The 23392-nt window shown below is 44.0% G+C and overlaps 2 protein-coding genes and 1 long non-coding RNA gene across 8 annotated transcripts in view; 2 read left to right on the plus strand and 1 right to left on the minus strand.

Moving 5' to 3' along the window:
* Window positions 1-4979, plus strand: part of ITGA6 (integrin subunit alpha 6) — a 77305-nt gene extending 72326 nt beyond the window's left edge. For 2 of the 3 annotated variants that reach the window (XM_053266458.1, XM_053266477.1), the window contains exon 25: window positions 1728-4979. In XM_053266458.1, the coding sequence (XP_053122433.1) occupies window positions 1728-1889 (162 nt within the window). In that variant the 3' untranslated portion in view covers window positions 1890-4979. The remainder of the gene's footprint in view (window positions 1-1727) is intronic. The other variant, XM_053266467.1, reaches the window with a different exon arrangement.
* On the minus strand, window positions 1-7211 carry LOC128332142 (uncharacterized). 2 transcript variants are annotated; one of them, XR_008310574.1, is made up of 3 exons: window positions 7053-7211; window positions 1683-1779; window positions 1-633 (listed from the first exon to the last, which is right to left on the minus strand). It is a non-coding gene; the product is annotated as an uncharacterized LOC128332142 (long non-coding RNA). The 2 variants fall into 2 exon arrangements; XR_008310575.1 differs by lacking the exon at window positions 7053-7211 and adding an exon at window positions 2250-2389.
* The window catches only part of PDK1 (pyruvate dehydrogenase kinase 1), a 25842-nt gene continuing 9605 nt past the window's right edge, over window positions 7156-23392 (plus strand). The window contains exons 1-8 of one of the 3 annotated variants that reach the window (XM_053266488.1): window positions 7156-7564; window positions 14088-14229; window positions 15430-15501; window positions 16363-16547; window positions 16815-16910; window positions 18029-18106; window positions 21344-21459; window positions 22238-22336. In XM_053266488.1, the coding sequence (XP_053122463.1) occupies window positions 7447-7564; window positions 14088-14229; window positions 15430-15501; window positions 16363-16547; window positions 16815-16910; window positions 18029-18106; window positions 21344-21459; window positions 22238-22336 (906 nt within the window). In that variant the 5' untranslated portion in view covers window positions 7156-7446. Of the gene's footprint in view, window positions 7565-10932; window positions 11166-14087; window positions 14230-15429; window positions 15502-16362; window positions 16548-16814; window positions 16911-18028; window positions 18107-21016; window positions 21094-21343; window positions 21460-22237; window positions 22337-23392 lie in introns of those variants that run through there. The other 2 variants (XM_053266496.1, XM_053266504.1) reach the window with 2 other exon arrangements.

The following is a 23392-nucleotide window of genomic DNA, read 5'->3' on the forward strand; positions in this document are numbered from 1 at the left end:
TTCAGAAATTAAACAGCTTTATTCATTGCTAATGCATGTTAAAAATCTTTGCTGCTTGAATTGCCTTTTCCAGTAAAATAAAAGGACATTATTGATTCTCGGTTTCTGTGGGAAATCTACTAGTACATTTTTCAGCTCATGCATTTCTTCTCTGAAGGCTGCCTACTGCATGATACTCTGCGCTCTTGCAAAACTTGAATGTATCTGTATAAATATACATTGTGCTTGCTGGATTGCCAGAATGACCACATTAACTTGCTGCTTTATGTCTAAAGAACCTGAAATGTTACTGTGGATGAGAAAAAGCCAGACACACATGGTATATCTCCCAGGCTACTTAGTCCCTGTTGAAATATCTCCTCCCTTAAAATACTCTGATACTACAACCTCTCAGTGATCTCTAAGCAGGGGTCCATCAGTTTCAGCCGGCCTTGATAGTCACCCATTATTTGTGTCATCCCCTCTCCTTCCCCAAGTCCTTTGGCACGCACAGAAGGGGGACCAACCTGTACTAGTGGGAAGCAGTGACATCCTTGCCACTTCTGAGTGCGTCCTGGTTAGTGAATAGCTTTACTCTTCCTCCAAGTTGCAGAGTAAAGCGGGGCTCAGCCTTATGCTGTGCTTTGGAAGCACCTGAAGGTGAAAAGAGAGATTCCTGCTATTTCCAATTGTCACTCAGCCTGGCATGCAGTGAAAAGCTGACCCTTCTTCTCTTGAGTCCTCTGGAACAGGGCTTCTCAACATTGGGTCCCCAGATGTTATTGGACTAACTCCCATAATCCCCAGCCAAAGGCCACTGGGCCTGGGGATTATGGGAGTTGAAGTCCAATAACATCTGGGGACCCAACATTGAATCCCTGCTCTGGAAGAATGGGTCATTCACTAACCATGCTGTTTCTGAGGGCCTTTCAGCCTAGTGCAGCTAAAGTTCTCAACACCCAGTACTTCCCAACCAGTGAAAGTAGTGCCCCTCCCTTCAGCCCTCATTAGTGCCAGAGGATTTTTAGTGGGAAGGAAAAGGTCTGCCTTTATCATCCAGGTTGGCACAACATGAGATGCCAATCCTTGCTCAGAGTTTTCTGTGATGGAGAGAACTTGGGGTTGCGGCTGGTGGGAGGATATCTTGCAATATACAAATTGAATAAATAAATCTGCCTAATGTGAAATCGGACCATTGGTCCGTTAGACCAGGATTGTTTACTCTGATGGGTAGCAGCTCTCCAAAAATCTAGAGCCTGGCCTTTCCAGCCCAGTTTCCCAAGCTTCTTTTATGGGGGAAACTGAATTCAGGGCCTTCTACAAGCCAAGCACATGCTCTAGCACTGAACGACAACCTCTCCCTAAGGGCCTCCTTGTCACTAGTGAACATTTGTGGAACTGTCCTTACAGGGCTTTTTTCCATGACGTAGATTATTAAATATAGAGCCATTAATCCTAAATTCCCAGATTTTGACTACCTAGGAAGTAATACCATGGTAACTCAATAAGTTTTAGTTTTTGTAGAACTGATTTGTGATTAATGGAAGTGTGTTTTCTGCTTATATGCTTGGATTGCACTGTTTGCTCTCACCTGCTGTTATATAAACTACATCTGGGGTGCCTGATCTTGCGTCTAATCTTTCTTTAAAGGAAAGCTGTGATTAGACTCATTCAAGGGCATAGTTACACAATATATAATGTACTTGTGGCTCCAGTGTAACTGCATTTTCCCTCCTCTTTCTCTGTAGTGCGGGTTCTTCCAGCGTTCTAGGTACGATGACAGCATCCCCCGATACCATGCTGTAAGAATTCGGAAAGAAGAAAGACAGATCAAAGATGGAAAAGCTAAAGAGAATCATGCAAAAAAACAGTGGATCACGAAATGGAATGAAAATGAAAGTTATTCCTAGAAATGCCCCCTGAATCAAACGCTCAAACAGTCTTAAAGTGGCTTTGATTCACATGGATGGATGGATGGATGAAGACCTATGTACAGCAATGGGTGCCTTCTTGTAGATCTTGCTACTTTTCTATTAAAGCTTTTTGTTTTACAGACCCAACTTTAAGACAGTTTAAACAAAACTGTAAGCATTATTTAAAATTTCCAGTCTTAAATACTCTGTTCTGTCAGTCCTGAAGCCTAGCCAAGCCAATTCTCTTGCTGCAAATAATGCATAATACGTACCCAGAATCAGGACACTACTTTTATGGGCTGAAGAGCAGAACATCTCCTATCAAAGGGCACAATCAGAAATTAAAGACAGCATTACCTTGGGTATGTTTCTTCCAACTAATGGTCAGTTCATATTCAAGCCATCAGTCAGGAAAGCGGAACCCATAGAGGGAGCCATGGAACATAGCCAGGGAAAACTCTCACATGTAATGGGTAGGTTTTCTTCCAGTCTCAAGTTTTGCGGCTAGAATTCTGGCTGCTTAATCACCACCTCTTCACTCCTCTCTGCTGCAAAGAAAACACCATAGCTGCCTCCTTGGGTGAGGGAAAAACAAGTAGCCAATTGCATGCACAGTGAAGCTGTGTGGGAGGAATGTTGTTTGGCTTTAGTCCAGAGAGATCAAACAGCTTGTGTTGTCATGTAGCTCGCTCCATTTTCAGAACAGAAGTGGTTTAGATTTTGAGAAGCTGAAAGTCCTCTTAAAAACAACTTCATTTGTCCAGAAGCAATTTCTGACATTTAAAAAGATGCGGTGTATTTGTTTTGGTTTGGTTTTTGGCCATAGAGCTGTGTGTGTGTTCCCCTAAAAATGCATTGTCAAGAGCCTTGTGGTATAGCTCCATTTCTAAGTGACAGGTGCTATGGCTCAACTTTGTCTGAAAGTCATACTTGCATGGAAATTATTCCCCTTAGCCATGGGTGCGTAGAGAATAGCTACTGTTTCTCCGTAGCAAGACCACGGCATCCTGCACTCACTTAAAGGCACGCCTTCATTGAAGTGTTGCATGAGTCCTGGTGTGGAGAAGGGAAGAGAGTTCTATAAACTGCAGCCCCACCACCAAATCAGAAAGTCACCAGCCATCACTGCACATCGTCGCTTTGGCCCTGTGTTTTTCGGTTGAACTGGGATCTCTAAATCTGCTAATTCCTTGTCTTAAGTCTCTTGGGTAGCCATGGTAGTTAGGGAAAGTGGGATTGTAAATGTGCAATAGGTCATGTTTTGATAAAGTTTAAAAAATCGATTTGTGTGAATCTGTTGCTCACACCAAATATACACAGGTTTGTTTTTTAAAGCTTGAATATTGGTTGTACTTTTTGTACATACTGTAAGTCATTCTTATATATTTATTTTTACAAGAAATCTTTGTCTTTGACCAACTGTTAAGCCAAAGATTTTAAACTCAACTTTAAAACTAGCAAGCAATAGCATACAAAAGTTCCGCAATTAAAACTGAACGCTTTCTGCCAAATGTGCTAATACTTAAATCTTTGCATTTCAATGACTGGAACATTCTTGGAAGCTCTTCTTTACATATTTTTTAATTATGCAGTATGGTATCTTCTAAATAATTTGTGCACTAAAGCATACCTACAGATGTTTTATCTATAGACGTTTTATATGACTAACTTAATGGAAAATATGGCAAGTGCTCCTTGGGGCGGGGGAGGGAAAAAGGTTTTCTAGTTCTCTATTGGAGCAGGATCAACTACTGCAAATGTTACAGCACTTGAAACACAATGTAAGCTCCAAAATCTAACTATAGATCTATACTGGTCCAATTTATGACTACTGAGTAATGTCCTAATTATCTAAATTGTAATTGTAAGCATAGTTCCATACTAGTTGATAATACTTGTGTATTATCCATGCAATTGGACTATACTTGTGATTTGTAAAAGATATATTTGCAGTTTTTAAAGCTAAATAATTGGTACTGATTAAATAAGAATTATAAACATGCACTGACATTTACTGTGTATAAAATAGCAACAAATCTTTAATATGTAGATGTTATTGAGAAGGGATGGAAACTATGCAAAATTTTAAATACTTGCCTTCAAAGCTAGATACTTCAAGCAAGTGTTCTTCATGGCAAGGTCTAATAGCCAGTGGCAGCTCCCTCAGGACTCTGGGAAGCTTCAGCTGGAGCCAAATATTCCATACAGTCCCCTGGGCACCGCACAGAGATGACTGTTCCCACCATGCAGTGCTGCACTTTGCCAAGGGCCAGTGGAGCTCCTTTAAGGGAAACTGAGCCCTGTTGCGCCCCAGGGCCATCTTGGAAGGCAGGCACAGTGCTGGAAAATGTAGTCAACACTTCACATTGCTCCACATGTGCATTCCAAGATGGTGCCGGGGCTCCACAGGACCCTGCTTCTCTTTAAGAATTCTTCCAGGTGTTGGGAAAAGTGTAGCAGTGTATAGAGATCAGTACTGCAGGAAACTGCTCTCCCTTTAAAAGCTGGGTTTTTTTGTTTTTGCCAAAGTGGCCCCTTCTTGAAAGTAATGAAGACCACTGCTTGAGGCTCTATATAACACTACACAAATGCTTCAGTTGGGGGGCAACTATTGCCCTTTCTAAGTCTTAACAGATATTGGTCTCTGGTTGTTAATTTTATTTTTTTAATTATTATTCTTAGGACTCTTTGATTGGGTATCTGAAAAATCAGGAGACTTTAAACAAATCAAATGTGTAATAAAGGTTCTCTTGCCAAAAGGCTCAGCTACAATTCTGGTGCTTAAGATTATAATCCACGGAGTGGTGCTGCTGCTGCTCTCCCTCTCATTCCTTGTAGGGTCTGTACAAGAGCCCCCAAAGCAGCATGCTTGGTGGTTAGCATCTTAAATCATTATCACTTCATCTCTGTCACAAACTACTTAAAACCTCACACTATGGGCTTAAGTCACTTGAAAAGGAAGACTTTTTGAAACTACTGTATCTTTTCATGTCACTGACTGTTACTGACATCTGATGTTAGATCACGACTAGAAATTACCTGTGGATATTTGTATAAAAGCGTGAAATAAATTTTGTATGAAAAGCTCTTCCTGTGCTGGTTTTTAATGCCTGTAAATATGTAACAAATATTTCAGCCAAGCTACTTCACATATGATACATAGCAAAACACACACCCATTCCAACTAAATAGTTCTATGCATATTTGCTCAGAAGTAAATCCCACTGAGCCACACGGGACAAGCGTGGTATAGTGGCTAGAGTGCTGGACTAGGACTGGGGAAACCCGAGTTCAAATCCCCATTCAGCCATGATATTAGCTGGGTGACTCTGGGCCAGTCACTTCTCTCTCAGCCTAACCTACTTCACAGGGTTGTTGTGAGGAGAAACCTAAGTACACCGCTCTGGGCTCCTTGGAGGAAGAGCGGGATATAAAATGTAATTATTATTTTTTAAGTGTGTACAAAATTGCCCCCATCTAAGCAAATCAGCCTTAATGTTAATCAGAACAAACTTGAACCATTTGTTTCAATGGGACTTATTTCTGCATAGATATGGATAGGGTTGGGCTGCAAGAACCTTTGTATTAAATGGGATGAGACTTGCACCCAAATAAGTGTGCATGGGATTTCGGTTGTATAGCCCAATCTGTGTATGTTTGCTCTGAAGTTAGGTTCAATGGGGCTTGCTCCTCCTAAATGCAAATAGGATTGAATAGTAGTAACAATGAACTGGATCAGGTCCCAAGTGCTTTATATCATGTGTTCAGGAGCCATGGCCTTCAGAACACATATTTGCTATATATACCCTTTATATATTCAGATACATACTTTTTTTTGTATGTGTGAGACTACACCATGTGCCACTTTGATTTCAGACCCTGGCAGTATTTTTAACCTACTTTCCTTATGGAAAGTAAGCTTATGAGATCACCTGGCATTCTGTATGTCTGTGTACATGTTTGTTGCCCCCACCCTTTGCAATGCTTGGACCAATATGAACCAAATTTGGTACAGTTGTCGTGAGTTACACATAGGAAAACCTCAATGGCATAGTTTGTGATGATGTCAGTCACCCCAATTCAAGATGGCAGATGTGTGAATGTTTGAGACACAAGTGGGCTATCTTGTGGACCGCCTAACTGATATGGACCAAATTTGGTACAGGTGTAGGGACACATAGGGACAACTCAAGGGTGTAGTTCATGTCATCCACTCTGATTCAAGATGGCAGATACATGGATGTTTTGGGTGCAACTGGGCTAACTTGTGAGGACGGTAATTATCAATTAAGATTATAGCGAAAGGAAAGTAGGCAGATTAGTTCCAATCAGAATAATTTGTTCAGCATTAAAGCAACACACTTTGAAGCAGCCATTAGCAAAGGAACAAACCATACACATTGCTGTATGGAAATGATGTTGTTGCTGAATAAATTCAATGTTTGTGAGAATAAAATATGCACTAAATTGAGATAGTGAGCAGCAGGTTGGAAAAGGCATCTGGATGGTACTACAAGCCAGCCTTAAGAGGAGAAATATCTCCTACAAGAGCAGTCCCTCCCTATAATGCATGTTAGTCTTGTCTATAAGCATGGAAAGACCCCAAGTATCCCAAAGAACTTGGGAAGCAATCAAAATATTTTTACAAGAGGACTAGGGGAAATGTGTTTCTGTTTTGGATGCCTTTTTTGTTTGTTTTCATGCATGGTTCCTGTATCTTTCAACAGCTGTAGAAAATAGAACTTTAATTTTTTTTAAAAAAAGATTAACCTAGTAAACTTCCCAGCCTTGAAGCTAGTGAAGACAGAGGAGCCAGAAAGGGCGGCACTCCTATTCCTACTTGCTGCGGCTAAAGCAGTTTAAATATCCTACTATATTCTATCCACATTCATGTGATGAGAGGAGGAAACAAGATCATTTTTATCGCATTTGAGATTAAGAGAAACGATGCGCGAGCCAGTCGCGTGGCCGCACCAGAGCCGGGCTGTAGTTGGTAAATCAACCCCCCTCTCCCGAAAAACACACACTTTGTTATAATACAGCTGTATAAAGGTATGGACACCATGCAAGAAACGCGAGTGGACGCACAGCAATAAGGGGGTGCAGCAGGCAACGCGGCTCAAATACAACCTGTGAGTCAAAAATAAGCAAGGAAGGCACCTTGTTTCAGCTTGGCTTGGGCTGTCGCCGTCGCCCCCAAGAGGCAATTTAATTCCCACCTCCCCGAAGGTGGGAGCTCAGCCAGCCCCGCCTCTCCACTTTCCTCTTGTTATTTGCTCGCTGGGCTGGGTCTAGCAGACCAGGAGAAGGGGGCGGCGCCGTCACCACTACCCGGCCCCCTCGTCCCTCCTTCGACTCTTGCACCTTTCTTACTTTCTCGCCTGCACGTCCGTCCTTGCAGAACAGAGCCTGCCCGGAGAGGCGCCTCAGCGACAGGCCTTTAGCTGGAAATGGCGGCAGGGACGAGCTGAACTGAAGCGGGTGGAAGGGAGCAGGAAACAGCCAGCAAAGCTCGCGCACGCCAGTCAGGCGCCTGCTGGTCTCCGGGGTCGCCATGAGGCTGCTGCGGGCCCTGCTGAGAAGCGTCTCCCCGGCCACTATCCCCCAGCAAGTGGACTTCTATTGCCGCTTCTCCCCGTCCCCTCTTTCCATGAAACAATTCCTCGACTTCGGTGAGTGAGCGCTACAGAGCGGGGGGGGAAGGGGTCGCTCCCCGCTTTCCGCAGGGTATCTCCGCCCGAGCCCCGCCTTTGCCCCTTCCCCGAGATGGGACGCGCCTCGTCCTGCAATGCGCTTTTCCCGGAGGAGGAGAGAGGGACCCCCTCCCGGAGCAGCGCGTGAGCAGACGCCACCAGGTCGGCGGCTGCTGCTGTGCTGGGTGCTTGCTTTGCATGCTACGGCATGCGGGCCCAGGCCCTCCGACCAATCAGAAAGGGAGACCTCTCCGCCTTCTTTTCTCATACTCCGCTTCTGGGTTTACAGGTCAGGCGGGGGCCCTGTTGACACTGAGGAAACGAATCCCATTCCCTAGCTGTATCCCGGCCCCAGTTAGCTTACAGTCCAAATGTAACATTTTCACCTGTTCTGATTTGTATTTTTATTGCTGTACGCCGTTCTGGGAGTGGGAGAACTTGCTGAAGGACGGCTTAGACATGGTCTCCGTAAATGGATGACACCGCGGCTGCAGCCCTGCGTTGCTGCAGTGCAACACGACGTGGTGGCACTTGCTGCTGAGGGAGCAAGTGTAGAATTGGGTCTGTGTATTTAAATCACAAACTGTAGTGAATAAGTGTGTCTGGATTCTCTAGGCTGCTGCTGCTGCTGCTTCTAGCGAGGGAAATTTTGCAATGCAGCAGCTGTTCCATATCAACACAACACAAATAAGGAGATCTGCAGGAAAGACATTGTGCTTGCACACAGCTGGAGTGCTGCACAGGGGCGTAACAAGGCTGGAGTGGGCCCAGACACAAAATTTTAAAATGGGCCCCTCACTGATGCACACACACTTCACAATATATAGTCACGTGACTTGCCTCTGGGGGCCCCTCGAGGCGTTGGGGGCCCCCAGGCAGTCGCCTCCCCTTGCCTAATGGTAGTTATGCCCCTGGTGCTGCAGTGTAATGTATCCAACTTTGGTGTACCCAGCATTAAATTATTTGATATAACATACTTTATTCATGTCTGTAAAGTAATGAGCTGATTGGGGGAGGGGGACAAACTGTTGCTGATTCTTGAACGTGGCACCTGTCTTGGTTGTCCCATAGTTCAGAGGCCTGCAGTTCCCAAGCACACTATAGAATAGCTCTATAAGGTTAGCATTCCACATTTAATTGCATTTTGACATTTGATATTTTACAAACATCTTTGTAAACAACCCCCCATCCTTTCCTCCCAAGCCCAACCTTCCTTCCCCAAGCGAGCGTTGGCTGGGGAGAGGTGAGGGGGGAAAAGGAGAGATAGAGGGAGAGAGAGCAGAAGGGGAGGAAGGGAAGAAGAGAAGGGATACACACCATTGCACCAGTAGATGTGGGTAAATCACAGGGGTTTTTATTCTAAGAATAGTTCAAGGATGTTGTCCCAGATTTCTGACCATTTATCAGACTTATTTACTTTTATGACGGCCCATTTTTATGTGCTGCTAACTCAAGCAGGTCAGTCTTCGCTCCTAGGGGGATTGGGAGATTTCTGTTGTCACAATATTACTCTCTTGGCTACCTACCAGTAAGCTCCTCCATATCTATTGTTTAGAACTTGCTTTTAGTCCCCAGTCGGTTTTGATATACCCCAATACTGCAGTCGGATCCTTCAGTACAAGAGATGACTCCATCACTGTTAAGATCCATTGAGCTGTGTTTAACACCACCTAAAATACCTTGCCATTGTGCAGGTGACATCTTACCTGTAAGTTCCAGGTTCCATTTATCCCTAAGTATATCTGAGCCAGGGTCCATGTCTTCATGCACAAAGGCATAAAGCTATTTATTTAGTTTCGGGAGAGAGGACATCTTAATGGCATGCACTAATATATCTGGAATTGCTGGGGCTGCCAGGGCATCTGCTCCAAATTGAGCCTATATACTATGTTTCAATTGCATATACTGCCAAGCACTTGGTGGTGGTAAATGGAACTCCTCTTATTTATTTATTTATCACATTTATATACCGCCCAAACTTTCGTCTCTGGGTGGTTGAAGGGTTGCGAAGGGTTTGTAGTTTTCATCTTCATTTATCAGCTGTGATAACTGGCTGAGTCCCTTTTCTACCAATGTTTCCATAAAATTGGCTGTTTACCTATCAATATGTGCAGGTTTCTACACAGTGTATCCCATATCCATATGGGCATAGGGATCAAAGTTTAGTTGTCTTGCTGGTTCCTTCCAGGCATGTCGGGCTGCTTGTATTGTAGGGGATTAGTAATGGGGGCATTTAAGATAACTTCCCAGTGCTTCCCAGCCCTCTAAAGGTTTCAGTTCTGCTAGCTCCACTTGTGCCCATTTTGGCCTTTCCACTTCTGTGCTGGTTCACCAATGTTCAGTTTATTCATTTAAAAACATGTTATGATACAATCTAAGATTCACTAGATTGAACCCCCCTGTGTCTGAAGCTAGTTGGAGTTTGGTATAAGCAATCAGAGGCCCAGAGAAACTTCTTCACAGCAATATCGATTTCTCTGAAGTATCTTTACGGAATAAGCAGAGAAAGTCCTCTTAAAGTATAGATACATCTGGGTATAACATTTCTATATATAATTCTCTAAGGTGTCCCTGTAGTTAATCCTGTGCATGGCAAATCTTGCAAGAGTTTGCGAGCAGAAGCACTGTGGAGATTCCATATGCAGATTGGGAGGAGGAGCCTGTGAGAGCAGAAGCACTATGGTGATTGGGCAGTGGGGATTCCATATGCAGATTGGGAGGAGGAACCTGTGATGTTTAAGGTCAGTTGGAATGCAACTGTTACTGGTCGGGAAGATGTTCTTGATTGAAGAGAAGAGGAATAAAAGGATAGCGGGCAGGGGTCTGCAAAGAGAAGGGTTGTGAGGGAGGAAAGAGCCTTTTCAGAAGAAGGAGGCTGCCGTTGTGTGAATGAGATGAGGGAACAAGATCTGTTAACTCAGGAAGGGAGAGAGAAGGAAAGGAAGGGAGGTGAAGAAATACAGAGGGGGAAAGCAAGTGGAGGAGAGAGAAAAAGAAGGGAGGGGAAGAGAGAAAGAAGGAAGGATGAGGGATGGACCCGAGCCTGTCAGCGGCTTGAGGGGGAATGAGTGGCCATGGTGGCGCCTATCGGCTGCAAGGAAAGGCCCAGTCAACAACTGCTGCTGTTTGGGGCTACGGAGGCCATTGGCGGAGGGAGGCAGGCCTGCAAGGGACAGGACTGGGCCTGTCAGTGGCCTGAGGGGAACGAGCGGCCATGGTGGCGGCAGCAGCGAGGAAGGGCCTGATCAACCGCTGCTGCTCCTGTGAGGAGGAGCAGGATCTGGGTGAGGGTGGGGAGTCTCTGGGGATAGGGGTCTGTAGCTTGGCCAATAGGCGCCAGCAACGCTGCGACCAAGAGGGGTGAGGGGGAAGGAAGCAACCAGATGGAGGAGAAGGATCAGGAGTGTGGCTCAGGTGAGGGTGGAGAGATCTCTGAGGTGAGGGGGGCTGTGGCAGGGAGTGAGGGGAACAATCAACTACTGCAGATGCTCTGAGCAAGTTAAGCTAGTTCATCTTTATAACACTTATCTTGCCCCACAAACTCAGAGGGAGGTCAGCCCACTGGAGGAACTTAATCTGTGTAAGTATTTTATCTAAATTAGCCTTGGCTTCCAGATTAGGTTGTTTAGTAGTCAGAATTCCTAGGTATTTCAAGGAGTCTGTTTTCCATGTAAAGGGCCAGGGCATTTCCTTGCTAAAGAGAGGTAATTTCCCTATGGACAGAGCCTCAGATTTGTGCCAATTAACGTTGTGTCCAGATAGGTCCCCAAATTGGTGTAGTAATTCCATGAGTTTAGGGACAGATTCCTGTGGCTTAGCAAGAAACAGGAGGATGTCATCAGCCTATAGCACAATTTTAAGTTCTTGCCCATCCACCTTGATCCCCTTAATACTTCCTTCTTGCCTCACTTCGCAGGCCTAGAGTTTGAGGGCCAAGTCAAAGAGCAGTGGAGATAAGGGGCAGCCCTGTCTTATCCCACACTTTAGAGAGATGGGTCCTGTCCACAAGCTTTTGATATTAATCTTTGCTGTAGGCATTTTATAAATAGTATGAACCCAGTTTAGGAAGTTAGTTTGGAACCTGAATTTCTCAAGGGTTACCAGGCGGAAGTCCCTTTGTACTTTGTCAAAGGCCTTTTCTGCATCCAGGGACAGCAGGAGGGCCTGTTAGTTCATCTGGGACATGATATGAATAAGATTGTGCACCAAACGTATGTTGTCCACCCTGCCGCCTAGGTATAAAACCAACCTGTCAGCATTCCATATTTTAATACAGCTTAACAGTGTGGGGAGTTAGATGTGCAAGGGTACCAAAACTAACAGATATAAAATGAACATTGTTTGTTTTAATGGCTGTTTCTTCTTGACTGGTAATATTTGTTGCAAGTGAGCCCATGAAAATCTTGCGTAAACAGAGATCACATTGCATCAGCTAAACTGTGTACCCATTATCTCTTGAGAAGCAGTAATGTTCCACATTATTAATCTGCAAAAACCAGCTTCTGTGAAAAGCCAACCATATTTTTCAGCACTACTGCTCAAAGCTAAATGGGCTTGTGGTCTGCTGTTTGTTTCCATGCATCTGATTGCAGTGCTGTTGCAACACCACAGTTTGACACAGTTGGAGTGGCATGGCAGCTGGTGTGCCCCATTCAAATAATGTATCTGGTAGGAGAATTCTCAGAGCTGATTTGGACTTTATGCAGTAATTTTGCTTGCTGTGTACACATCCATATATGAGAGCAAAGTTACCTGATGGAATATGACCCCATTCACTTGGCGGGAAACACTGACATTTTATTCTAATTTTATTTAGTTATTCTAACTCTCTAGGCAGTTTACAATTTTTCTTTAATGTATTTTTTGTGTTGACATAGAGTTTAATGTGCAAAGCAACAGGGCACTTAGACTTCCATGTGACCTAATTCTGTCATAAAGCATGTATGAGATACTACTGTTGTAGTGGTGAGAGTGTTGGACTAGGACCGGGCAGACCCAAGTTCAAATCCCCATTCAGCCATGAAACCTGTTGAGTGACTCTGGGCCAGCCACTTATCTCTCAGCCTAATCTACCTCACAGGGTGGTTGTGAGGATAAACATAACTATGTGCACTGCTCTGAGTTCCTTGGAGGAAGAGAGGGATATAAATTTAAAAAATGAATAACTGTGCTCATGCACATGTTGGGTATGTGCACACATGCGCCCAGCGTGCACATGCGAACCGGGTACTTCCTGTTACTTTGGGACGAAGAGGACACCAGGCGGCAGGGAGGTATGCTGCCACCCCGATGGGCACTTTTAAAATGGAGCACCAGCGGGGGGGGGGGGCAGGACGGATGCAGAGGGAGGGGTAAGGGCATCCTCCCCCACCCTTAAAGGTATGTCCCCCTGCCTTTGAGCCACTTCCGTGCACATCCCTAGTGGTCTCTGGCTGGGCTCTGTTGGTTGTCATCCTTGCAAATGGTTTATGTCTGTTTTGCACAAAATGATTCAGTCTTGCCAACAATCCACTGAATATCGGTATTACTTCCCACCAGGTAATACCTGAGCAGAACTGTCCAGATGAACTTAACAGGGTTCATCCATAGAACTGCAGGCAAAATATATTCAGTAGAAATAATTTCTCTTGCCCCAGTGACCTGTTTTCCTGCTCTCTTTTCCCACTTCTGCAGCAAGTCATACTTCAGTTGTGCTGTTCAGAGAGCAAGCAACAATATCCGACAGTTACTGTTATAGAGGAACTCAGCTCTGCAGAATGAACAACTTGCATCAGTTTCACCAGAGCTATACTTCCAAACATCAATTTCTTTCTTCCTCTGAATGTGTACAGTCCCACACTTGTTTCAGTTTATTAAGATTTCAGAGGAAGGAAACATTTGGGTGTCTGTTTACTGCCATCTTGATCCTGAATGGATCCATTTAATTGTCTATAATGGTATGTTCAGGAAGTTTTACTAGGCAATATGCAGATTGCATTATTGGTGTCTGTGAGAGAGTGAGTGTGTGTGCACAGTGCGTGCAGGGAGCCCCTATGAGGGGCAATGAGCTCTTGCCCCTGCCACAATCCTGATTCAAATGAGGTGTCCCTGTGGCAACTGTTTGGAAGGAAGCTGCCATTGGCACCAATGGGAAATAAATGAAATAGAAATCTGGAACTTTAATCCATGTCTATTGCAATTTCTAATGGCATAGTGGGGAAATAACTTGTCTAGGGAGCAAGAGGTTGCTGCTTCGAATCCCTGCTGGTATGTTTCCCAGACTATGGGAAACACCTATATCGGGCAGCAGCGATATAGGAAGATGCTGAAAGGCATCATCTCATACTGCGTGGGAGATGGCAGTGGTAAACCCCTCCTGTATTCCACCAAAGAAAACCACAGGGCCGTGGTGTTGACTGCTTTGGTCACCGGGAGTTAACACCGACTCGATGGCATAACTTTATCTTTACTTCAATTTCAAGCTCATTTGCTCTATGACCTGCTGATACTTTCCCCCCCTTAGGATCTGACAATGCTTGTGAGAAAACGTCCTTTATGTTTCTGCGACAAGAGTTGCCTGTAAGATTGGCAAACATCATGAAAGAAATAAGCCTGCTTCCTGACAACCTTCTCAAAACACCTTCAGTTCAGCTTGTTCAGAGTTGGTAAGAACCTACATAAATACATCCAATTTAGAGAGTATACAGTTTGTCATGATGAGGATATGAAGAGAAAAATTTGGAATGACTCTTGAATAGAAGTCTCTCTTTTGATGGTAACAGAGGCACTCTGTTCTGGTGGAATTTCAGTGGCCCAGCACAGTGTCATGTGTCTCATCCATTATTATCCAGTTGCACCTGTTGATTACATATTTTTCCCCCTCTCGAGCCTCCTTCAGACATCATAAGTGTGTGCAGAGGCCTGAAATCGGCCCAGTCTGAGTCATTTGGGAGGAAGGCGGGCCCATGTGAGGAGCTGTTTTGCTGTCTCCGCCGCCATACAGCACCTGTCCTCACCTTTCATGGTTTGAGAGGTGGGTGGAGTCTTGCCGCCATCTCCGCTGCACACAGCAGCAGTGTTAAAAGTGAAAGGAAAAGATTTAACTTTCCCTCCCCTCCCCCCCCCCCCGATTTGCTGCCATAGGCAATTGCCTCTGTTGCCTATCTGGTAATCCGACCTGGGTATAAGTGTGATGGAGGGTGCTTCTGTAAGTGGGAGGCTTCTGTGCCCAGGCTTCTCCCTCACGCAAGTGTCCTCCATCATGCTTACAGCTTTCACCTCTTTTGATGAAGGTTGCAAGAGCGACAGACCCACTTGGCAGGAGAGTGTAATTGATGAGTCGGGTGGGACTTCCATCTCATTTTCGGAGGCTGAACTCGAGTACAGCCTTCACTTATAACATCTGAATGAGGCTTTGGTCTTTGCTGTTTCCTCTCTGTCCGCCTTATTGGGAAGACCATTCCAATTGCAAAGACTGACCAGATGAATGAAGCAAAATATGTGCTTCTTCACGACTGAGCTGTGAATTACAATGACCCCCCCCCCAAAAAAGGCTAAGAATGGTATGTGGCCACAATTGATCAATTAAAAAACAAAACAAAACATTGTGCCCAAGCCTTAATCTGCAATCTCCAGTTTCTTCACAGACTTAACTTTTGGCCCTCAAGGATACAGAAGTTGCTCACCCCTGTTCTAACTTGTGGGAAAAGATTATACTGAAAGTTGAAAGCAGCCCTCTAGACTGTTCTGTTGTTGTTGTTGTTGTTGTTCAGCTCATGCGCTTGCTGACTTAGGTAGAAAATGTTAGGCAGTAAATATACCAGAGTGTGTGATGAAGGCCAACCATTCAGAAATTTTATTTTTAGGTATGTCCAAAGTCTTCAGGAGATCCTCGATTTTAAAGACAAAAGTGCTGAAGATTCAGAAGCTGTATCTCGGTGAGCACATTTTGGCATTTTAATGTATTTGAATACATTGGGGCAATGGATTCTTTAAGCTCTTCCTAGGCAATTCCGCCCCCCCCCCCCCCGCATGAAAGAATAAGCACCATCCTTTTGGTTGAGTGCTCATCCTGGTTGAAAGATAACTTGAGAATATACTTCATGAAGAGAAATCACAGAAGCATCATTTATTCTTTAGACAATAATCTAATAGCACTAATCCTAAACACATTCACTCAAAAGTAAATCTTACTGAGTTTCAATAGGACTTATTGCCTAGTAAATATGCTTTATATCGTAGTCCTCTCTTATTTGAGGCTACAATACCACTGTCAGTGTTAAATATCCTTTTTTCACAGCCGCTCTGGTCTAAATATCCAGTTATGTTTTTATTAAACTGATTAATTTCTTTCTTACTTCAGTGTCATTAATTAGGAAGTAATATAATGGATCTTCCTTTGAAAATTAGCATAGCTATGGTAGCATGGATAGCCCCATGTCTGACAATTCAACATGTCTAGGAAACTGTTTCATCCTTGCACTTCGTAGAAGTTACAGTGTGAGTTGTTGGGTAGCAAGATGCTGGTTTAGATGATTATTGCCACACTGAATGGTGAAATGCAGGGCTGCACAACTTCAGCCTTCCAGCTCTTGTTGAACTGCCGCTATCTTGTTGGTATCTCTTGTTGAACTACCACAGTGGCCAGTACTGAAGGATGATGGGAGCTGTAGTCCAACAACATCTGGAGGGCCAAATTTGTACAGCCCTGGTTAAATGGAAGCTGTGACTTCCTTCTAGTGATAGCTTGAATCTTTGATATGCCAACTCTATTCGACAGAGAATGCACTTGGCTTCAGTTTTACAGATACTGTGATAACAATACGGAATCGTCACAACGATGTCATTCCTACAATGGCTCAGGGCGTGATAGAATACAAGGATCACTATGGTGTCGATCCAGTGACCAGTCAGAACGTGCAGTATTTTTTGGACCGTTTCTTCATGAGTCGCATTTCAATTAGAATGTTGCTTAACCAGCACAGTAAGTACTTCTGTTAATTCAGCAGGGAGGTGGGGAAGTTCTTGTATAGAGAAAGTAAGAATAGTCCTTTTATAAATAAACAAGTAATATTTATAAATAAATAATAGTAAAATGCGTTATATTCCTTTTAGTATCTTCTTAATCTCTGTACACTGGTGCCAAGTGTTTTTGTTTTTCTTTGCCCTCTCAGCGTAGAAGCTGCTGCTCTGTGGCCTGTAAATTGTGAAATAACTTGTGATGGATTTTATCATCTTCTTTTATTGGCAGCTATGTTGTTTGGGGGGAAAGTCAAAGTTAACCCAGCTCATCCCAAACACATTGGAAGCATTGATCCTAAGTGCAGCGTTGCCGAAGTCATAAAAGGTAAATTCAGGCAGACCTACTGAAGGGAAAGTGAATGACAGGAGAGAGTTGGTGCTTTTAGAGATGGGCTATTGACTGTGTCTAACTCTGTTCCATTTGGTGGGCAAAGTTTCCGGCCTGCGGAACTATAGTGCTGATGGCTATACTCAGGGCTGTGTGACCAGTGATTTTGATTATTGCGGGGAGAGGGGAGGTAGAGGAGCTCTTAAAGAAATGTAGAAGAACCACTCCCAAATTCCCCCAATTTTAATCATGCCAGATACCCCCTGCCCCAGTAGCCTTCTTAAAAACAGTAGCTAGGGGAGCTGGCACAGAAGGTAAGAAAGCTAGGCCCTCTTGTAGTTCGAGTTCTGTGTGTGACTCTGCTTATGGGGGAAAAAAACTCTGTACAAAGTAGGCCAAATTTTGCATAAAGAAAACCTGAATTATATTGTCAGTGCATTGGAGTACAAGACCTCCGAATTCCCTTCCAGCTCCAAGGTTATTGGATCTATGACCTATATATAGTTTTTAGAATCTCACAAAATTTGGCATTGCATATTTGCAATGTTCCTATTGTTTGTAGCTCTGTTTCAGCTAGTTGTGGGGAAGGGCAGGATGCTGTGCATGCTGCTGAAACCCTAGTTCCTGACCATTGGAAACCTTATTTAACAGTTTCTCTGGTTTTAAGATTTCACCCGGCATTACCCACATGCTTTCAAATGCATTGGGTTGAGTCCAAATTGACTGAGAGGTTACTGGTTCAAATCCCCACTGGTATGTTTCCCAGACTATGGGAAACACCTATATCGGGCAGCAGCAATATAGGAAGATGCTGAAAGGCATCATTTCATACTGCACAGGAGGAGGCAATGGTAAACCCCTCCTGTATTCTACCAAAGACAGCCACAGGGCTCTGTGGTCGCCAGGAGTCGACACCGACCCAACGGCACAACAACCACCTTATACAAGCAACCCAGTTTCTGGGGAATTCCCCCTTCATATCTCAGCTCTCCATGTCCCATCCCATGCTGCTCCCAAAAGGTGAGATCTTCAGGCAGTTGAAATCTGCGTGGTTATACTAGTAATTTAAACTATTAGCTTAAAAAAAAACCTGATGTAACTTCAATTTCTTGCAGATGGCTATGAAAATGCAAAGAGACTTTGTGACTTATATTACATGGACTCTCCGGAACTTGTACTTGATGAGCAGAATGGTAAGAAGAATTGCTTCTAGAGTATAAATGCTAAACAGGATTTCGACATGAGTGTTTCTTCTTTCTGTACAAGACTCGCTTCAGTCTGTGTCTGCAAATCTGCCCATCAGCTGCGTATCTGGTAAATGATTGGCCTGCTTAGTTTGCAGTAAAGACCGTTGCTGTCACTTGGACAACATAAGTGCACTGTGTCAGGAGAAATACCAGGGCCACTTCACATGCTGGAGAAATAGAATGTGTGCTCAAGGTGAATCGCATCATGTGCATGTCTACACAACCTTATTTCATTATATAAACATGCAGGGAGGCAGGGCTCTCTGCAGCTCTCTGCACTGTGTTTGCATAGTGGAGTAAACATATGCCTCCCACATGACAGGGTTCAATGTGAAATTACACAGGGCAGTTCTGGAGAGAGTTCATGAAGGAATCTCTTCTATGAAGTGTGGGACTTCCTTTGACTCATGTGTAAGAGCCACAATATCCATTGTCCTTTGGCCTATAAGGGCAATAATTCATGAGGCCCAATTTAAATATAACGTGAGCCACAGATAAAGCACTTAGCTCATGCAAGCACTCAACACAGCCCCCGCTTCACTTAAATTTGCTCACTGTGAACAGGAGTGTGCCTAGTAGCCCCATCATTGCCTGCTTGTAGAAAGTCAGTGAAGGCTAGTTTATTTCATCCAGCCTTCTCAGGTTTGTGTTCTAATCTGGTTTAACACAATTGCTGCTTCTGTCTGGTTGAGATCCCCCCCCCCCCTTTTACTGGAAACTATATTGCTTTCAACGATTTCATGATTGGCGGCGGCCTTCAATATCCCGGCAGAGGATTGGAATATAAATGAATATGGTGTATCTTCACTGTGCGCCTGTAGATCTTGACTGCAAACTGTACTCCATGGATAGCATCCACAGTGGTACTTGCGGAAGGTCTTTTTGCAGCTGCAGAGCTCTGCAAAGTTGCGCTACCCCTAGCAGAAGAGAACCCACCCAAATGCATGGTGTGCAAGGAGCTCCCTATTTGCACATGTGGGGACATGTACAAGAGGCTGTGCTAGCACAAATAGCTTAACTGGAGCAGAGATGATTTTTTTCACACAACCACCATGCACTGCATCCTTATGCTAACACAGCAACATTAACGCTAGTGAAAGACTAGTCTAGATGCTACCTTGTGTTCCTCCGCCCTCTGAGGTGAGTGGCTACATGTGATGGGCTTTTGCAGTGGTTTCTCCTGGCACTGGAATTGTCTGCATGCCTTCCTCCAGCTTTACTTTCAATTAGATGGCAAAGACCCTCCTATTTCAGGAAGTCTTTGGTGATATGGCAGAATAATTGTCATTTGCTGCTGTTAACACCTGTTACAGCTAGCTGCTTATTATTTCTAAATGATTCTGCAGTTGCACTGTGTGTATGTACATTTACACATAATTTAAGAGGTTTTTTGTGAGCTAATTGCTGTTTTGATTTTCTTAGCCACCTTAGGCCATTTTATCTAGAAAGGTGGGATAAAATTTTAAATAAGTGTGCAGGTTACCATGATAGTGATGCAGTCGTCCAAGCTGGCACATTGCTAGCATGCTACTCCTTTATGCACAGCACATTTGAATGAGATGGGCATTGAATGGAACAGTTATGTAGGGTAACTGCTTTACCTGTAGCTTGCATCACATTTAATTAACATTTCCTTGTGAAGGGCGTGGTGCATATATGATTCTCTCTCTCTCTCTCTCTCTCTCTCTCTCTCTCTCTCTCTCTCTCTCTCTCTCTCTATCTATCTATCTATATATATATATGAATGATGCTTTATATATACAGTACCCAGAATGTTGGGGCAATACGCTAAATCATTGTAAACCGCTTAGAGAGCTCCGGCTATAAAGCGGTATATAAATGTAAGTGCTAAGTGCTATTGCTATTTATTCTTCTTCTGCTCCATGTGTAGATGAAGAAAATGTTGCCAGGATAAGGGGTAGTAAAACACGGTGAAATTATGTAATAAAGCACTGTCTATTTCCATTTACTTTGTAGTAGTTTTAAGTTATGGCTTGAAATCTAGTCCACTCGCACATGCGTCCCACACTCACCCCCAATTGTACAACTATTATCAACTTAAATATGTGCTTAATTTTTGTTACGTTCAAGCTTAGATCGGTCAGTGTAGTTGCCTATAAATTTGTATTAAACGAAGTACCTGCCTTTGATATGCCTTCATCTCCTGTAGGGACTGCATGTGCCAATCCTCAGATATAGAAATGGCCTCCCTTAACTATAGAAGTTTATGAAATGTTGCTTGCAAAAGGTAATTATCATGAGAGGCAGATATACATGCACTTCCAGGCACTAGATCTACCAACTGGGAATAGAGTTGGTAAAAGTCCCCCAAACACTTGTTTTTAATCTGAGACAAGCGGGCAAATGGGATATTGACACCCTGTGGTGCCCAGACTTAATTTGTTACAGACATAGTATCCTGCCAGTTCAGTGCAGTTGTTCTCTTAACATGACAGAAACCTCTTAGATCCTAAGTTTTGAATAATATTTCTCTTAACAGTAATCAAAAGACTGTTTTAGCGGGTATGTGATGCAACTAATTTCGTAAGTCCAGTTAGTGAGACTTTGGTCTTCATTTCTTGAATAGCAGCTCCCCCATCCTCCACTTCCACATGGCAAACTACTTTTGAAGCTTGGGGGAGTTTCAAAACCAGCTTGGCATGGCATGGCAGGTCTGCTGTTCAAAGGTAAAAATTTCATTAGCCGTATACAAGTCTGGATCCCAGCCATGGTCCTGTCCTAAAAGAGCCACACTGTTTAGGCATGCTTGGGCATTGCCAAAACTGATAGTGGCTGTCCAACATTGAGTTGACTGTTGTTTTCATTCTCTCTCCCCACCCCACAACTTTTTTGCAGTAAAATCCCTAGGGCAGCCCATGCAGGTGGTGTATGTCCCGTCTCATCTCTACTACATGGTTTTTGAACTTTTCAAGGTTCGTACAGTGGACAAAACACTCTGATAATGCTGTGGTATCTTTTTCCATTTTGCTTAAGCAAGCTGTCAGGAAAAACTTGGTAATACCTCACATATGCAAAGGAGTAAGCAGAAAAATCCCTCTTACAACCTTGGGGGAGGGGGGGAAGCCCATCAATTGCTGATGAAGGTGTAAGCCAAAGCATTTAACTAAAATTTGACTTCATCTAACTATCTGTGTTGCCAGTCATCTTTAGCATTCTCTTAAGTCCTTTTAGGCCGGGCTTCAACCTGCTGTGCTCCCACTGTGCTGGCCATTTCTGATAGTACAAGACCCTCCTGCAACTCAGCTAGAGGAGGAGACTCACTCGCCTCCAGGCCCCTGGTGAGCAGCATCACATGTGAGAAAAGCGTGTTTGCTGAGGAGCTTAGAGAGGAGCAGGCTGATCACTAACCATATGGGAGGCACAGGAGGATTTTGTTCTGTTAGCAAATGGCTGGGTGTATTGCATTGTGCCTGGCACAGAAGAGCATGTCCAGCTGAGACCCAATGGGAGTTGAGGGCTTAATAGAATGCCCATGGGGATTCCCCTCATGTGTGCAGGGTTCCATGTGGGGAAGGAAGGAAGGTTTCTGTGCTACATGCTACATTTTATCCTGTACTTTCTCCAAGGAGCTCAGGGCAGCATATTTGGTTCTGTCCTCACCCCAATTTTATCCTCACAATAACCCTGTGAGGCAGGTTAGGCTGAGCAGTAGTGTAGATTGGCCAAAAGATTAGGGATCTGATTTAGATTTTAAAGAAACAGATTATTCTGCAAACAAATTAGTTTCATTTTTAAGACATAAATATTTTGGTCATATTTAGGTTCTAGAGTGGCAGAATAGAAATTTTATCCATGCTACTATTACTACTCATTCTAGGACAAGTACATTATGTGATGTTTTTTGAAACAACACCCAGTGTTAAAGGCAAGAATTCTCCTGTTATAAAAATGACTGCTAGTGAGCCAGTGTTGATAAAACAGAAATCGATGTATAAAGTACATTTTGGAAACATTGGTCCAGTTTGTGCTTACACCTAAGGGAAAATGTGTTCTTGAACCAGTAAGCAAAACAATGAAGATACAATCTGATTAATACTTTGATTTTTGAAATCTTAGAATGCAATGAGAGCTACCATGGAACACCATGCTGATCGAGGTATTTACCCTCCAATCCATGTTCACGTCACATTAGGGAATGAAGATTTAACTGTGAAGGTAACTGCTTATTTACTATCATTTCCTACTTTGTAGTGTTGTCAAGTAACTAAAGCCATGATCTTCCAATAGTGCATTGACTTCACCGTAATTATATTTATTATATTTAAATATAATCTATATTATGTTTCAATATATGTATTAATAATCTATATATTTAATTCTCTTGGGACATGTGTGCCCAGGATTTGGCGGCGGAACTCTCGCGACACGCTGCGAGAGTTCTGAAGTGAGGAGGACTGAGGAGGAGAGGGGGAAGAAAGTGCCGGCGGTGGCCGGCCAGTGGGCAGAGTAGGGGGGAGAGAAAGGGGGTGGGCGGGGGGAGAGAAGCCGCGGCGGGGGGAGAGAAGCTGCGGCGGGCGGGGGGGCAGGGGGGAAAGAAGCCGCGGCAGCGGGTGGGCAGGGGGGAGAAAAAACGGCGGCAGTGGGGCCCTTCTTGGCCGCCCGCTGCAGCTCTGTGGGTGGGGGGAGAAACGGGAGGGGAGGAGGGCTGGAGAGCGTGGGCTGGAGGGAAGAGGAAGAGAGGAGAGACCGGGCCGGGAGGAAGGGGGAGGGAAAAACAGCCTTCCCCAAAGCGCCGCACAGATACTCTGTGTGGGGTTGGCTAGTGTACTTGAAATATCTGATCATAAGTTGGCAAATGAAGCAACGCATTATGATTTGAATGCAACCACTGTGGCCTGCTTTGCCAGTTTATATACTTTATATCTAGGTAAACCACTCTGGGAACTTTTGTTGAATAGCAGTAGATAAATATTCATTGTATTCGTATGTTTTAATATATTCTATCATTCACCTATGATGATGTGGATATTAGGTTTTGTGTTGGTTTCTGTTTTTCACATCTGGACGCTGTTGTATGAATCGGCTCCAAATCCTAATCAATTGTACTGCTTTGTGCAATATGTTCTAAATAAAATCACTTGAATATTTATGCATATGGGAGAACCCTATTATTTGTGGGGGTTCCATTCCATGGGAAGATGGCATGGATAATGAATCTGCAAATAGCAGGGCATTAGGGCTACCGTACCGCCAAAAATCATGGGTCACCCA

Source organism: Hemicordylus capensis, chromosome 1 (genome assembly GCF_027244095.1).
Source record: "Hemicordylus capensis ecotype Gifberg chromosome 1, rHemCap1.1.pri, whole genome shotgun sequence".
In the NCBI taxonomy this organism is placed as follows: Eukaryota; Metazoa; Chordata; class Lepidosauria; order Squamata; family Cordylidae; genus Hemicordylus; species Hemicordylus capensis.